General features: G+C 44.8%; 1 protein-coding gene across 2 annotated transcripts; it reads right to left on the reverse strand.

The window, feature by feature from the left end:
* Positions 1 to 3,851: 3,851 nt before the first annotated feature.
* AP4B1 (adaptor related protein complex 4 subunit beta 1) lies at positions 3,852 to 12,359 on the reverse strand. Of its 2 annotated transcripts, XM_062594837.1 has the most exons (10): positions 12,232 to 12,359; positions 11,315 to 11,539; positions 10,909 to 11,039; positions 10,221 to 10,368; positions 9,044 to 9,540; positions 8,217 to 8,300; positions 7,119 to 7,222; positions 6,722 to 6,929; positions 6,121 to 6,405; positions 3,852 to 5,853 (listed from the first exon to the last, which is right to left on the reverse strand). In XM_062594837.1, exons 1-10 carry the CDS (start codon positions 12,342 to 12,344, stop codon positions 5,426 to 5,428), a joined length of 2,223 nt encoding a protein of 740 aa, XP_062450821.1. In that variant the 5' UTR covers positions 12,345 to 12,359; the 3' UTR covers positions 3,852 to 5,425. The 2 variants fall into 2 exon arrangements, with proteins under 2 accessions (XP_062450821.1, XP_062450822.1); XM_062594838.1 differs by lacking the exon at positions 11,315 to 11,539.
* Positions 12,360 to 12,612: the final 253 nt, after the last annotated feature.

The following is a 12,612-nucleotide window of genomic DNA, read 5'->3' on the forward strand; positions in this document are numbered from 1 at the left end:
ATGACTGGCGATAACAACTGGGTCAAAATTACTTGGAGTTTCTTCTGCAGACTGCTCAGATTCTGAAACAACGAACAGAGGTAACAGGATTATGGCATAATTCATTAAAAGGTAGAGGAAGAGAGGGAATGCAAGCTTGCAAAAAAGCTTTTTTAACTGTACTGCATTCAGACAGCTGTGTTAAAAGAGCACTAAGGTAGTTGGTCTCTCAAACACCCAGGAAATTAATACAGGAGAGGCTTGTGGTAAGACACATGAAGATATGTAAAATTAAAGTTCTTAGGAAATATTATACAGTTATATATTCAGAGAGACCAAATCAAGGTGCCACAGGCAATTCAATATCCCAGGCTTTGTCCAGGTCTCTTCTCCTCATCTCAGCTGTTTCATGCCCAAGTTTCTGTTCATACCCATTCATATTTCTCCCAGGATATCCCTAGGGACTCTCTTTTTATCCCTCCATGTTTCAAGCAGCTTTTCCCTTCCACACTTCCAAAAACAAGTAAGGGAAGTATGAGGACTCAGAAGATGTTCTCTCTCTCTCTCTCTCTCTCTCTCTCTCTCTCTCTCTCTCTCTCTTTTGGTTCCAGTGACAAAAGAGCATCAGTCAACTAGCAAAGTCCTGCTTGTATTCCCTCAGCATTTCTAGGTTGCAGATCATTAAATGCTGACAATCTTCAGAGAATTCAGATGTCAAACTGAAGATCTCCACTGAACAAGTGTAAATTGCAATGTTTCAGTCTTATACAGAGATCCAAATTTGGGAAGGTTTTCACAGATGGACAAAAAGCATCCTTCACGAATTTCAAGTATAAAATCATTAGAACTTACCAGCTAAACTACTTAAAGAGTTTTTTGTTTGGTTGTTCCCCCCCCCCAGTTAAAGAAAGTATTTTCCCTTACAGTAGCCTAAGGAAAAAAAGAGAGTAATTTTTAATTTCTCTGAATATTACCAAGACAAGGTTCAGCCAGAAGCAGACACTCAGCACTGAAAATTTCATAGAATCATAGAATCAATAAGGTTGGAAGGGACCTCTGCAGATCATCTAGTCCAACCCCCCTGCTCAAGCAGCATCACCTAGAGCATGTTAGACAGGGTTGCATCAGGAGGGCCTTGAATATCTCCAGAGAAGGAGACTCCACAATCTCTCTGGGCAACCTGTTCCAGTGCTCTGTCACTCTCACAGTGAAGACATTCCTCCTCATATTCAAGTGGAACTTCTGTGGTTCAGTTTTTGCCCATTGCCTCTTGTCCTGTCACATGGGACAACTGAAAAGAGTTTGTCCCCAAACAATAGTTTCAGCAACAGTATTTCCCTGTTTGACAAAAATATAAGGAACTGAAAACAGGATCTTTTAACAAAAAGTAGTGAGCAACTTTATCTTTAGACATCACTTCCCGATCCAACCCTCTCTTTCACCCAACTACCCTTTGCATGTCTGGCTGACATGCCAGTACTTCAGCACCCATAGCCCTCTGCAGAACTCCCTGCTAAGCCTCACTCAACACCAGGGATTCTGGAAAGATTCACCTGAGCTGCAGGCACCCCACATAGTGGAGCTTTCACATGCAAACAGGCAGTTTCCACAGTGGTCAAGACAGCGAAAGTAGATGTATGCACATCTAATCTATAAGGTGGAAACAAGCAATAGGCTGACTGGAGACTTTTCTTTAGGGAAAACTACAAATATGTTTCTATAAAGCTTTTGAGAAATTGGCTTTGCTCAATATTCAGTATCAGCAAGTTCCCAGTGTCCCCGAGACATTTTAGGTAGTTTGTTCTTCATCTGTGTTGCCAAGAAAATTATGGGAAAAGCAACGTGAATACAGGAGAAATTCTGAATTTCTTGCAGCACTATTCAGCAAAACAGAAAATAGTCCAAATTATACTGGGAATTTTGTGAAGCAGAGACTATAGTCTGCCTTCCATTTTAAAGCAGCTGTTTTTATCCAATAAATATGAAGGTATTAGTTTGGACTTTGGTTCATAACACCTTACTCAGTACATGTAGACATATGCGAGGTACAGTATCAGGCAGTACATTCCCAAGGCTAACGCTTTGTTGGCTAACAAAAGATGCACTCACAGTCACCAGACGTGGAGAACACAATATTCTATCCTCCATACCCTGCCCATTTCCTTGACCCTCCTCCCACCAAAGCAGACTGCAGCTGTGATCTTTCCACGATTTAAACAAATTCAAGTTGCTCTATTTTCCCCTAAAACAGAGATAACTCGTAAGTCATCACAAGTCTGCATTTTAAGGAACACAACAACCCCAAGTTAGAACTCTCCTTCCTTTAAATTTTCAGTCGGAACACTTCTCTATTAATCTTCAGCAAACACAAAAAATTTTCTCATTTCCTACCAAACTACAAGCCTCACCTCCTGAATCTTTCTCCAGATATCGGTAAACACTTTCCTCTTCATTTAAGAGATCAGAGAATAAAGCTTTTACAATGGATTCTGTCTGTTCCTCAAAAGTCCTCATTGCGGTATGTCTCTCAAACTAGCTGATGTGGAAAGGGAGTCAGGAATACCCCTGCAGCTGCTTTTCTTCCCAGGTAAGCTACACCTCAGAGTTTTAGTTTCCTTTTCCTACTTGATCTGCAGAGGTTCTTCTTTCTGGGAAGAATATATCAGCAAGACTCCTCCCCAGGACAGCACAACGTTGATATACACACACCCTTACTGTCATCATTGAGCGATGGGTGTGGTTTAGTTTCATAATAAGCTGTACAGCTCAACTGAAATAAAGGTTTAGAAGAAGTCAAATACTGCTGGCATGATCATTCACCAAGAAATGTATCCTGGATAGAAGGCTAAAAAATGAGAGTCCCATCCCAGACAAGGGTTAGAATCAGTCTAGCTAGAACTGAGTAAATGAAGAACTGCTGGCAAGTAACAAGTACTCTATTGCTGAAAACTGAATATTGCAAATGTTCCAGTATACCTTATGGAGATAAGCACAGGAATCCAACATTAGCCTAAGGGCACTAGAAGCTGTTCATAGGAGCCCTGCAACAGCAAAATACATTTGAATTCACCTGTAGTTAGCATGCCTGTCATTGTAATTTAACATATGAGACTAAAATAAATTATTGCACAATTGTCCTTCAAAACTATACTTCAGGGGAAGTAGAAAGAGCAATCCTGTGCAAAACAAAGGAAGGAACTGGACTGCAATCCTCAGAATCCACGATAGAGATCATATAATTCCATCCTGGCAGAAATCAGAGTCAAGAGTTAATGAACAAATCCTCCACAAAGCAGCTGCAATTGATTCACATTTTTATAAGGAAAAACAGAAATAAAATCTGAAACTGTAGTATTCCGGTGAAGTGCCCAGAAAGCATATAGTAGTTTAAAGATGCAATAGAGTCATTTAAACATGCAAAAAATATAAGAAATTTTACAGAATGAGGTTAACGAAGCCAGCTCCTTACACTGTATTATAACAAAAGTTACAGTAACTGATGTACTTTAATCTTAAACCAGGGAGCACTCTTTAGCATTTTGCCATTGGGTAAACAGTTAATGGTCTTACCTGCAGAGTGGATTAGCAGCAATGTTCTCTCTAGGCTCTGATCAAAAGCTACTGAAGTAACAAGAACAATGGTTTCACCATCAGAGAGGGTTTTCATGGCTGTAAAAATTAAGTTTTCATAACATTACAAAGTCCAATATTCTGTAAATTTCAATGGAGTAGATGGAGTGCTGTCCTTGTGATACAAGTCCCAAGGGCCACAAGTGTACAATTTTTAATTCCTCCCTACATGAGGAACCCAGGCAACTGAATAGACTGTGTAATCCACAGGTGAAAAATGTCCTGTACCTCCTTCCTAGATAGCATTTTCCAATTATTCTTTTATTTGAATAAAAGAAACAAGTGAACACAAGTCATAACGTTCTTGGCACAATTACAGTAGCTAATTAATAAGGTCCAGCTAGAATAATACTTTACTCACAAAGCACATCCCCAGGAGCTTGCCAAACATAAAATAAATGAAAGAAAATGAGATAGGATTCTGGGAAAGAGGAAGTGAGGCCCATAGGTAGAGAAGAACAATTTATTTTGCTTTGCTTAAATTATATGAAATATATACATAAAGAATATAGAAAAAACCTCATCCATCAAGAAACTGTGGAGAACAGATTTAGGCAAAAGCAAACAAGGAAAAATCCAGAAAAGAAAAACAAATAGAAATAAAAATGAGAAATAGAGAAATGAAAATACAGTCTAGCAAGTCCATACAAGGCTCTCAAATACAGTCCATACAAGACTGATCAGTACTCAGAACTGACAGCTGCCCAATATGGAACTAATGAGAACAAATAACAAATACAGGACAAAATAACAGTGAGATACAAACAATCCTGCAAGTGACAGCAAGAACAGCTGGAAAAATTAAGTCACATAGTAATGGACCAATCTCACGTAATGTATCATAAGGACAGAAGGACAGTACTGCACAGACAAGAAATCTTTACATATCCATTCTAGTCACAAAGTAATAACTGGTAAAATTTGGTTTAAGCAAAAAGTTAGTATCCCATACAAATTAATTATCCAAACAGCAATTCTTCAATTGCTGCCGCAAATACTGCTGAGGACTCATACCACACTGATGTGGTCAAAGGGGCACAGGTTACAAAACTCAAGCCATATTAACTCACACAAAAATAACAGTAAATAGAACTGGCTCATTCCTGCCTTTTCCTACAGTAGCCTTTGCCACAGAAGGGCTGAGGTGAGAGGGTGATTCATCCTTGCAGTAATACACTTCAACTGGAAAAAACATTTCTTCCTCTTGAAACACACTGGTTCTAGCAAGCTGAATGAACCCTATCCACTCATATTCTGGCAAAGCAGAGCTCATTTCACTTAAATCTATCAGATAGAAAACTAAATCACATGAAATGGAAGCCAAGAACTAAATAATTATTTTTTCACTGCACTGTGCCTCTTAGTATGAGGTAAGAAGCACAGTCCAAAACTGTTTTTGATGTTTCGAAAAAATCTTATAAGAAAATCTCTCCAAAACAGTGCTCTGATTTTTGTTCATTTCTGGTTCCATCAGTTAGGCTCACAGTTCACATTAGTGCCTTGTGACAAGCTCTGGAGATGCCACCACTTTTATGAGTCATGCTAGAAGTAGCCGGCTAACAAATGCATTATCTTCTCCTTTCACCAGCCCAGTGCCTCACTCACCAGTTGCAGTAATGCAGTATCTACCAACTCTAGCTACCCTCACATAAGTGGTTTCTAGGTATAACTCTGGCCCCACTGGCTAAGGGGGAAAGGCTGCTAAGGCTCTTACAGTTTAAAAGTACAAAATCAGCAACAATTTATAGCAAATGAAGCCACAGAAAGAAACTTTTCCTGTGGACTGAGTAAGCATCCTACTGGGAGCAGAGATCCATCAGTATCTCAACCCAACAACTGTCCCCATTACAGTCCCTAAAACAGAAATGAAGGTTTTTAGTGCCTCAGGTTTTGTCTCACTCTGTTTCACAGAAACCTGCATCTCTGAATCCTCTGTCTCAAGCAATAGCTCTGTTAGGAAGATGCAACCAGTGTCATCCTGAGCACTGAGATAAGCTTTCCATGGCTGGACACCAGCTCTGCTCATAGCAATAGTCTGGATGTGGACAACATGCAGAGCAGACTGTATGGTATCCAAATGAGCCGTTCCATGCCAGGGCAGAGAGTGCTGGCAGCTAATGTCCAGATTCAGCCAGGTCTTCTCAAACTGTTCTGCAGTCAGATACACATCAGGAATTAAGGTCAGGCTGCCGGAATCAGGGTGAACCTGGAGGACTTCTTTATTTCCTTCAGAAATCAGTGACTCTGAAATTAAATCAGAAACATGAGATACAGCATATCTGATGCTGCTCCCAATTTCACAAAGAACATCTGATGGGGTCATCAAATGAAAAGTCTAGAATCACCTTTAGCACAACTTCCCTAATGAGATGGTGATCAGCCAGGCATTACTCAAGACAGAACACTAGAACAACATTCTCAAAGCACTGTGACCTTTTTCCAAGGAAAGCAATGTGAGAATGTCTACTAAGAAGGGAAGAACAGGTCCCAGATGAGGACAAGGCTGCTTACCTGTCCTACTGTCCTTGGGGTCAGTACAAGGAGAACAAGCATAACAGGATTCCACTGGCTGGTGAGCAGCCACAAGTGCCCAGCATGCTCTGCTATAAACAGATGCAAGGGTATTGAACTCTGAAGCCCACATATTCACAGGTTGTTCAGCTGGGTCTTCCAGGAGCCCCAGAGAGGGGTCAGACTTGGGGCTACACAGGATCCGTTTCACTTCCTCCACACCAGATTGTAAGAGTCGATAGTAGAACAATCCACGGTCACGTACTGCCATATCTGTCTCCTCCTCTGGAAATTAGAGGGACATAATTTTTGCAGAATTCCATCATCTAGATTTTCCCTTAGTAATCTTTAATTATTAAAAACAGATAAGATTATCAGGGATACAATTTAAGCCTGTTACACTCACGAACCAGACAGCTGGGGACCAAGTTGCAGCCTAAGGCATAAAGCCACCTTACCTTGCTGTTCAGGATGGTCTCCTCTCAGACATAGGCAGTGCCCAACACACGGCATCAATGCACAGGGCACATAGCCAAATCAGGTCCCACAAAGCCTGTACTGTCACTGCAGAGAAACAGAATGCTCAACACAGTGAACCCACCTATGCAATAATAGAGTAGTCGCCCTAGCATGTCCTGACATTCAGCAGGACGAGACAGGAAAAGTCGCACTAATGCTGTCAGAAGCTCCATCTTCACTGCTGGAAACATCTCTGATTTCACATTCTCCACAAAGTCCTCTAAAATATATGGAGCATTTTGTACTTTCTCACCATGTGCCCCTAAGAGCCAGATTAATGCTTGCTTGCCCTGAAAGAACCAAAGAACAAACAGTTAATCAGCTGTTTATCAGAAAGAAAGTGTTAACATGAAATAAACTGACACCAGGAACAAGTCCTCTGAGGATTCCTTCCTCATGCCAATCATGAGCCAAAGGAAAGCCAGTCAGATTCCATCCATCCTCATAGCTATTACCTTAAGGGCATAAAGCTACCTTACCTCGCTGTCCTGGATGGTCTCCTCACAGCTAGGCAATGCCTGACACACTGCATCTGTGCACTGGGGACATAGCCAAACCAGGTCCCGAAAAGTCTGCACTACCGCTGCAAAGAAACAGAATGCTCAGCATTCCCCAAGAACTCTAAAAACACTAGAAAAATAAAAGAGAAGAGGAAAAAAAAAAAGACGACTCTGCAAACTCTTAGCTAGAGTCACTGCATTGCTAATGATTATGATTTGAGACATTCTCCTTCAAAGCCCTGTGACAACAAGTTTGTCAGAGCAAAGCTGCACAAAGTCTAAAATACAGCATTGAAACTTCTGATTGTTCTTCTGGCTGCTGGGAAGTAACCTCTCTTCTAGACAGTCCCCTGCCTTTAAAAGGATACTGACTCATGATGTCTCAGACACTCAACATTAAAATGACAAATTAAAACAATTCAAAATGAGTCTCATCAACTTTAGGTCAAATTTTTAAAGACTCTGCTGCCTGCTTACAGAAACACCAGTAGCTATTAAGACTTAATTCAACTGTTGGGTTGCAAGTATGTGACTTCGAAAGCTCAGAGCAAGAGCATTCATATCAATCAAGATATTCACATGATCAAGTTGGTTAACAGTTCAGACCTGAGGGCAGCAGAAGAAAAAGAGAGACATCTGGGTAGAGCTGAATCAAACTCTTATATGAGGAAGATAAATCACAAAAATTTAAAGGATGTAGGCTAAGAATCCCAGCCAGAGAGAACTCAAAATCAGAACTATTAATCACCCTGACCCTTATAAACCGTCACAAGAATGTCTCTGCTTAGTTCCTCCCTTTCTGACTCAACAGATAGTAGCCAGAAAGGAGCTTCTGCATCAGACCATGAATGCAGCCACGACAATTGCCCCCTTAAATACAAAGAAGGCTCCTAAGGAAGGAAAAATTATGGTGCCAGTCAGACTATATACCGCCATTCCACTAGAGAAATTTCACCTGAAAATGCCAGTTAAGTTAAAAGCCGATTGCCTTTTAGAGACTCAAGTTCTGGGATCACAAACCCCAACAAGGCAATTTGCTGAAAGCACAAACCAGGCAAGCAACCTATGGATGATTACCTGAAGTTATATGCTCCTGCTGAAGCCCCAAAAGCTCGGTCAGAATCCCCACACACTGTTCTGTGTATGTCCTAGCAATATTGCCTGCAGAGACACCAAAGGACATGAAAGGTGACCTTTTATCAGAGTGAAATTAAAATCATGATCCCAACTGTTCATCACAAACTCATTTTAAAGAAACAGTCATTCTACCCTGAAAATGCAGTCAAATTACCTAGCTCCCCACACAAAGGACATGTTCCTTCCTTTCTGCAGTCATACACTGCAGAAAGTCTGAACTTTTCTTAAACAAAACACATAGGAGAAAGCCAGGAAAAGTAAAATTCTTTCTCCTTACGAATACTAACAAAACCCATCTATTTTAAAGCTTATAAATAAAAAATTAGAATGTCCCAAATAGCCTTAACTCTGCCCCCATTACAACTCAAAGAACAAGCAGATATTAAACCAGTTTGTTCACTGAATACAGAGTCTCATTAAGGATCAACACTATAAGATCCATTAGCAACATGGTAGAAATGATCTGTTTCAGTCTCCCCATGGGTTTATTCCTTTAATGTATCTCATCAGAGCACAGTTGTTTAAAAGAGATTCAAAGACATTACGTGTAAACTGAGACAGTTCAATACCAGCACTTCTGAAAGAATCAGCACAATCCTGGATTACAAATACATACAAAACATTCCTGGCAGGCCTGTCTACAAGGGGCTACAGAGCTTCATCAAAGACCAGTTATTTAGCATCGTCCCAGATTTACTTCAAAAGGAGAAGGGACACCTTAAATATTGGAGGTTGCAGCTGATTTTGAAGGAAAGCAAAATTCTTACCTATGGCAAAGATTGCCCCCTGGGCAAGCTCTACTGATACATCAGTGCAATAGCCTTTTAGCTCCTCTAGCACTTGTTGCACATTTTCATCATTCACCAGCTCACACAATACCTCCATCTTCTGGCATTTGATATAGTGGGGCTCTGAGTATGAACAGAAGAACTTCTTGTAATGGCTGCTAAAATAGCCAGGAAGGCTACCAAGGATTTGACGCACATGACACAGAGCCGTGAAGCACAGTTCCCTGCTCTCAGAAGTGCAGGCAGACAGCAGCGGTCCTTTCACTCTCACCAACACATCTGCCTGCACATGTGGGTACTCCTTGGCCAGCACTAGGAAGAGCTTGGTGGCTGCCATCACAACACTGGAGCTGCTGTTTTTGAGATATCCATCTAGTAAATTGAGTATATCAAAAAGTTCCTCCTCACTGCGGGGTCTGTAACGCAGAAGGAAGGCAAGCACCTCACTCTGTCCCCATTGATCTAGGTCAGCCATTCTGCCAAGAAAATAAACACAGTTTTCAGGAGTCAAGAAGTGCGTGAAGATCTGTGTTGTGCAGAGTAGTCTTTGAGATTGTTATCATCTCAGTTCCAATCCAACACTATGTTTCAGATGTAGATATCAGAAATTTATCTGAAGAGAATTGACCAATTTACATATATAGGCATAACTCTGTATCAGTCATATGCACCTCCCTCTGTGCTGTAAGCCAGAGAGAAACCTTGACATGATCCCTGGGTAGAGCAACAGAAAATAATGTTGCCTCTTTTGCCATATCATGTAGTCTTTTCTACAGAAAAGTTAATTTCTTCAAGCAATGAATAGGTTATAAATCTTACAATTGACTGGAAAAGACATACTAGAACATAGTTATTCCATAAACATACCACATGCACTGTTGGGGAAAAATAGATAATCACATTACTATAACTCATAATTCCAAACAAACCAGCAGCTGAGCCAGTCTCCTTAGAAAAGCAGGGTATCTCAGATTTTTCTTAAGATCTTAGCATAAAAGTAGTTTAGCTTCTTTTAAGATGGGCATCTCCATCTTGGGTGCCTGACTCTTCTCTTCAGGCTATGACAGCAGCCCAAAAACAGCTGCTCTGCTAGTATATGGAATACAAGAATTAGTATTAAGCTTCCATCACCAAACTAATCTTGAAGAAAAGAAACCTGTTGAGGAGATGATGGGCGATGGGTTTGTTGATGACCACTCCTCCCTCCTTCTTCAAAATTTCTTCTAAAGCCCTCAGACAATTCACTACTACAATAGGATCCTGGTCACGAAGCAAACTATATAACTCATTCACCAGCGCACCATCTGCAAAGAAGCAAAGGCCCCTATATCAACACCTGTTGACATGCTGCAATTTAATCATTATCCATATAGCACACACTGCAACTAGAAGATAAAGCCAAGAGATAAAGCTTGAATAGTGACAACTGGTCAAGAAACCTGCCAGCTTTATAATAAAATCTGCCTTTCACACAACTTTTCACTAAAAATATATTGATGCTAGAATGGTACCCAGTTAATCGGATGCTAGAGGAAAGAGCCAGGTATTCCAGGGGGCAGCACAAAAGCACGTATGAAAGGGACAAAAACGTGGAAACTCGCAGTGCCTAATATTTTACTAATGATTTGACATACATCAGCGGTTTACTTCTCTTTCTCTCTTTCCCTCTCTGTTTTGCACCCACAGCACCCGAGAGACAGCTCAGTGGGCCCAGGACAGACTACGAAGCTTAACATGTTTTCATGAGCAATAAATACCTAACTCTCAAGTGTTATCATCTTCTTCCCAGTGTGCACTCTGTGACAAAACACAAGCCTGACCATTCTAGTGCAAAACCAACTTACCCACTTCAGAGTCCCCTTGGAGTTTTTGCATCTTTGCACAGCCAAGAACAGCTACTCTCCTCACATAGGAGGCTTTGTCTCGCAAGCCATTTAGGATAGGCTGCTGGATGTATTCCTGTATACCAGGCATCCTACAAACAAGCACATGTGCATCATCCTGAATCCCTCAGGCATTCTGAGGCACCAACCCCTCCACCCAAAGCTTATCTAAATCTTTCTACAGGGAAAGGCCCCTACAGGTGACTACCACCCCCCTCTGCAGAGACACAGTGACACCTTTGCACAAGGTGTAGGAGGCAGCAGCTCTCCCTAGCTCCCTGGTGCCCAGTGGCTCCCCCGTGCCCAGTGAACTCCTCGCAGGAGGGCCCAGGCAGGCTCCCCGCAGCACCTGCCGGCTGGACCCCACCTGAGGCTGCACATGCTGCGGAGGGCAAGCCCCCGGACCATGGGGTTAGGGTCGGAGCAGTCCTTGCAGAGAGTGTTGATGGCGAGCAGGGCGAGGTGGGGCTGCCGCGGCGCGTAGGTGCACATGTACAGGTACACCAGCTTCTTCTGCACCACGTCGGCCACTGCGCTGGCCTTCACCATCTCCGTGAAGAGCCCTGACACATCCGCGCCCTGTGTCATGTGCCTGCAGGGGAGACAGCGCTTGGCACAGCACGACACTGCACGGCCTGCCACATCACGGCACGACAGGGCCCACAGGTCCCGGCACGACAGGGCCCGCAGGTCCCGGCACGGCTCAGCTGGCCACGTCGCGGCACAACAGGGCCCACAGGTCCCGGCACAGCTCAGCTGGCCACGTCGCGGCACAACAGGGCCCGCAGGTCCCGGCACGGCTCAGCTGGCCACGTCGCGGCACGACAGGGCCCGCAGGTCCCGGCACGGCTCAGCTGGCCACGTCGCGACACGACAGGGCCCACAAGTCCCGGCACGGCTCAGCCGGCCACGTCGCGGCACGACAGGGCCCACAGGTCCCGGCACGGCTCAGCTGGCCACGTCGCGACACGACAGGGCCCACAGGTCCCGGCACGGCTCAGCTGGCCATGTCGCGACACGACAGGGCCCACAGGTCCCGGCACGGCTCAGCCGGCCACGTCGCGGCACAACAGGGCCCACAGGTCCCGGCACGCAGGGCCCACAAGTCCCGGCACGGCTCAGCCGGCCCTGTCATGACACGACAGGGCCCACAAGTCCCGGCACGGCTCAGTTGGCCACATCACGACACGACAGGGAACGCCTGTCACGACACCACACTGCGGGCCATGTCTCGGCGCGACACTGCCCGCCGCGCCGGCCCCTGGCCCGCCCTCCCCGCCGTACCGGATGACGCGCAGCACCACGCCGCGGTACCGCAGCCGGTCCGCCTGCACGTGCGGGTTGGCCAGGGCCCGCCGGAGGTCCCGCAGCGCCTCCTCGCCGCCCAGGTACGGCATGGCCGCGCCGCGCCGCGGGGGGCTGCGACGGGCCGCGCCGCGCCCTGAGGGGACGCGAGCGGGCTCGCGGCGCGGCGGGGCGCGTGGCAGCCTCGCCCCGCCCCGACACCCCCCGCCGCGGCCCGGCGCTGCCGCAGCGCGCATGCGCCGCCGCCTCCGCCCCGCCTCCCCCCGCGCGGCACCGCCTGCGCCTGCGCCTGCGCCGCCCCGCCCGCCAAATTGGGCGGGAAGCGGCTGCGCGGGGGGCGCCGGCCGCCTGCGCGCGCCG

Source organism: Rhea pennata, chromosome 25 (assembly GCF_028389875.1).
Source record: "Rhea pennata isolate bPtePen1 chromosome 25, bPtePen1.pri, whole genome shotgun sequence".
Lineage (NCBI taxonomy): Eukaryota > Metazoa > Chordata > Aves > Rheiformes > Rheidae > Rhea > Rhea pennata.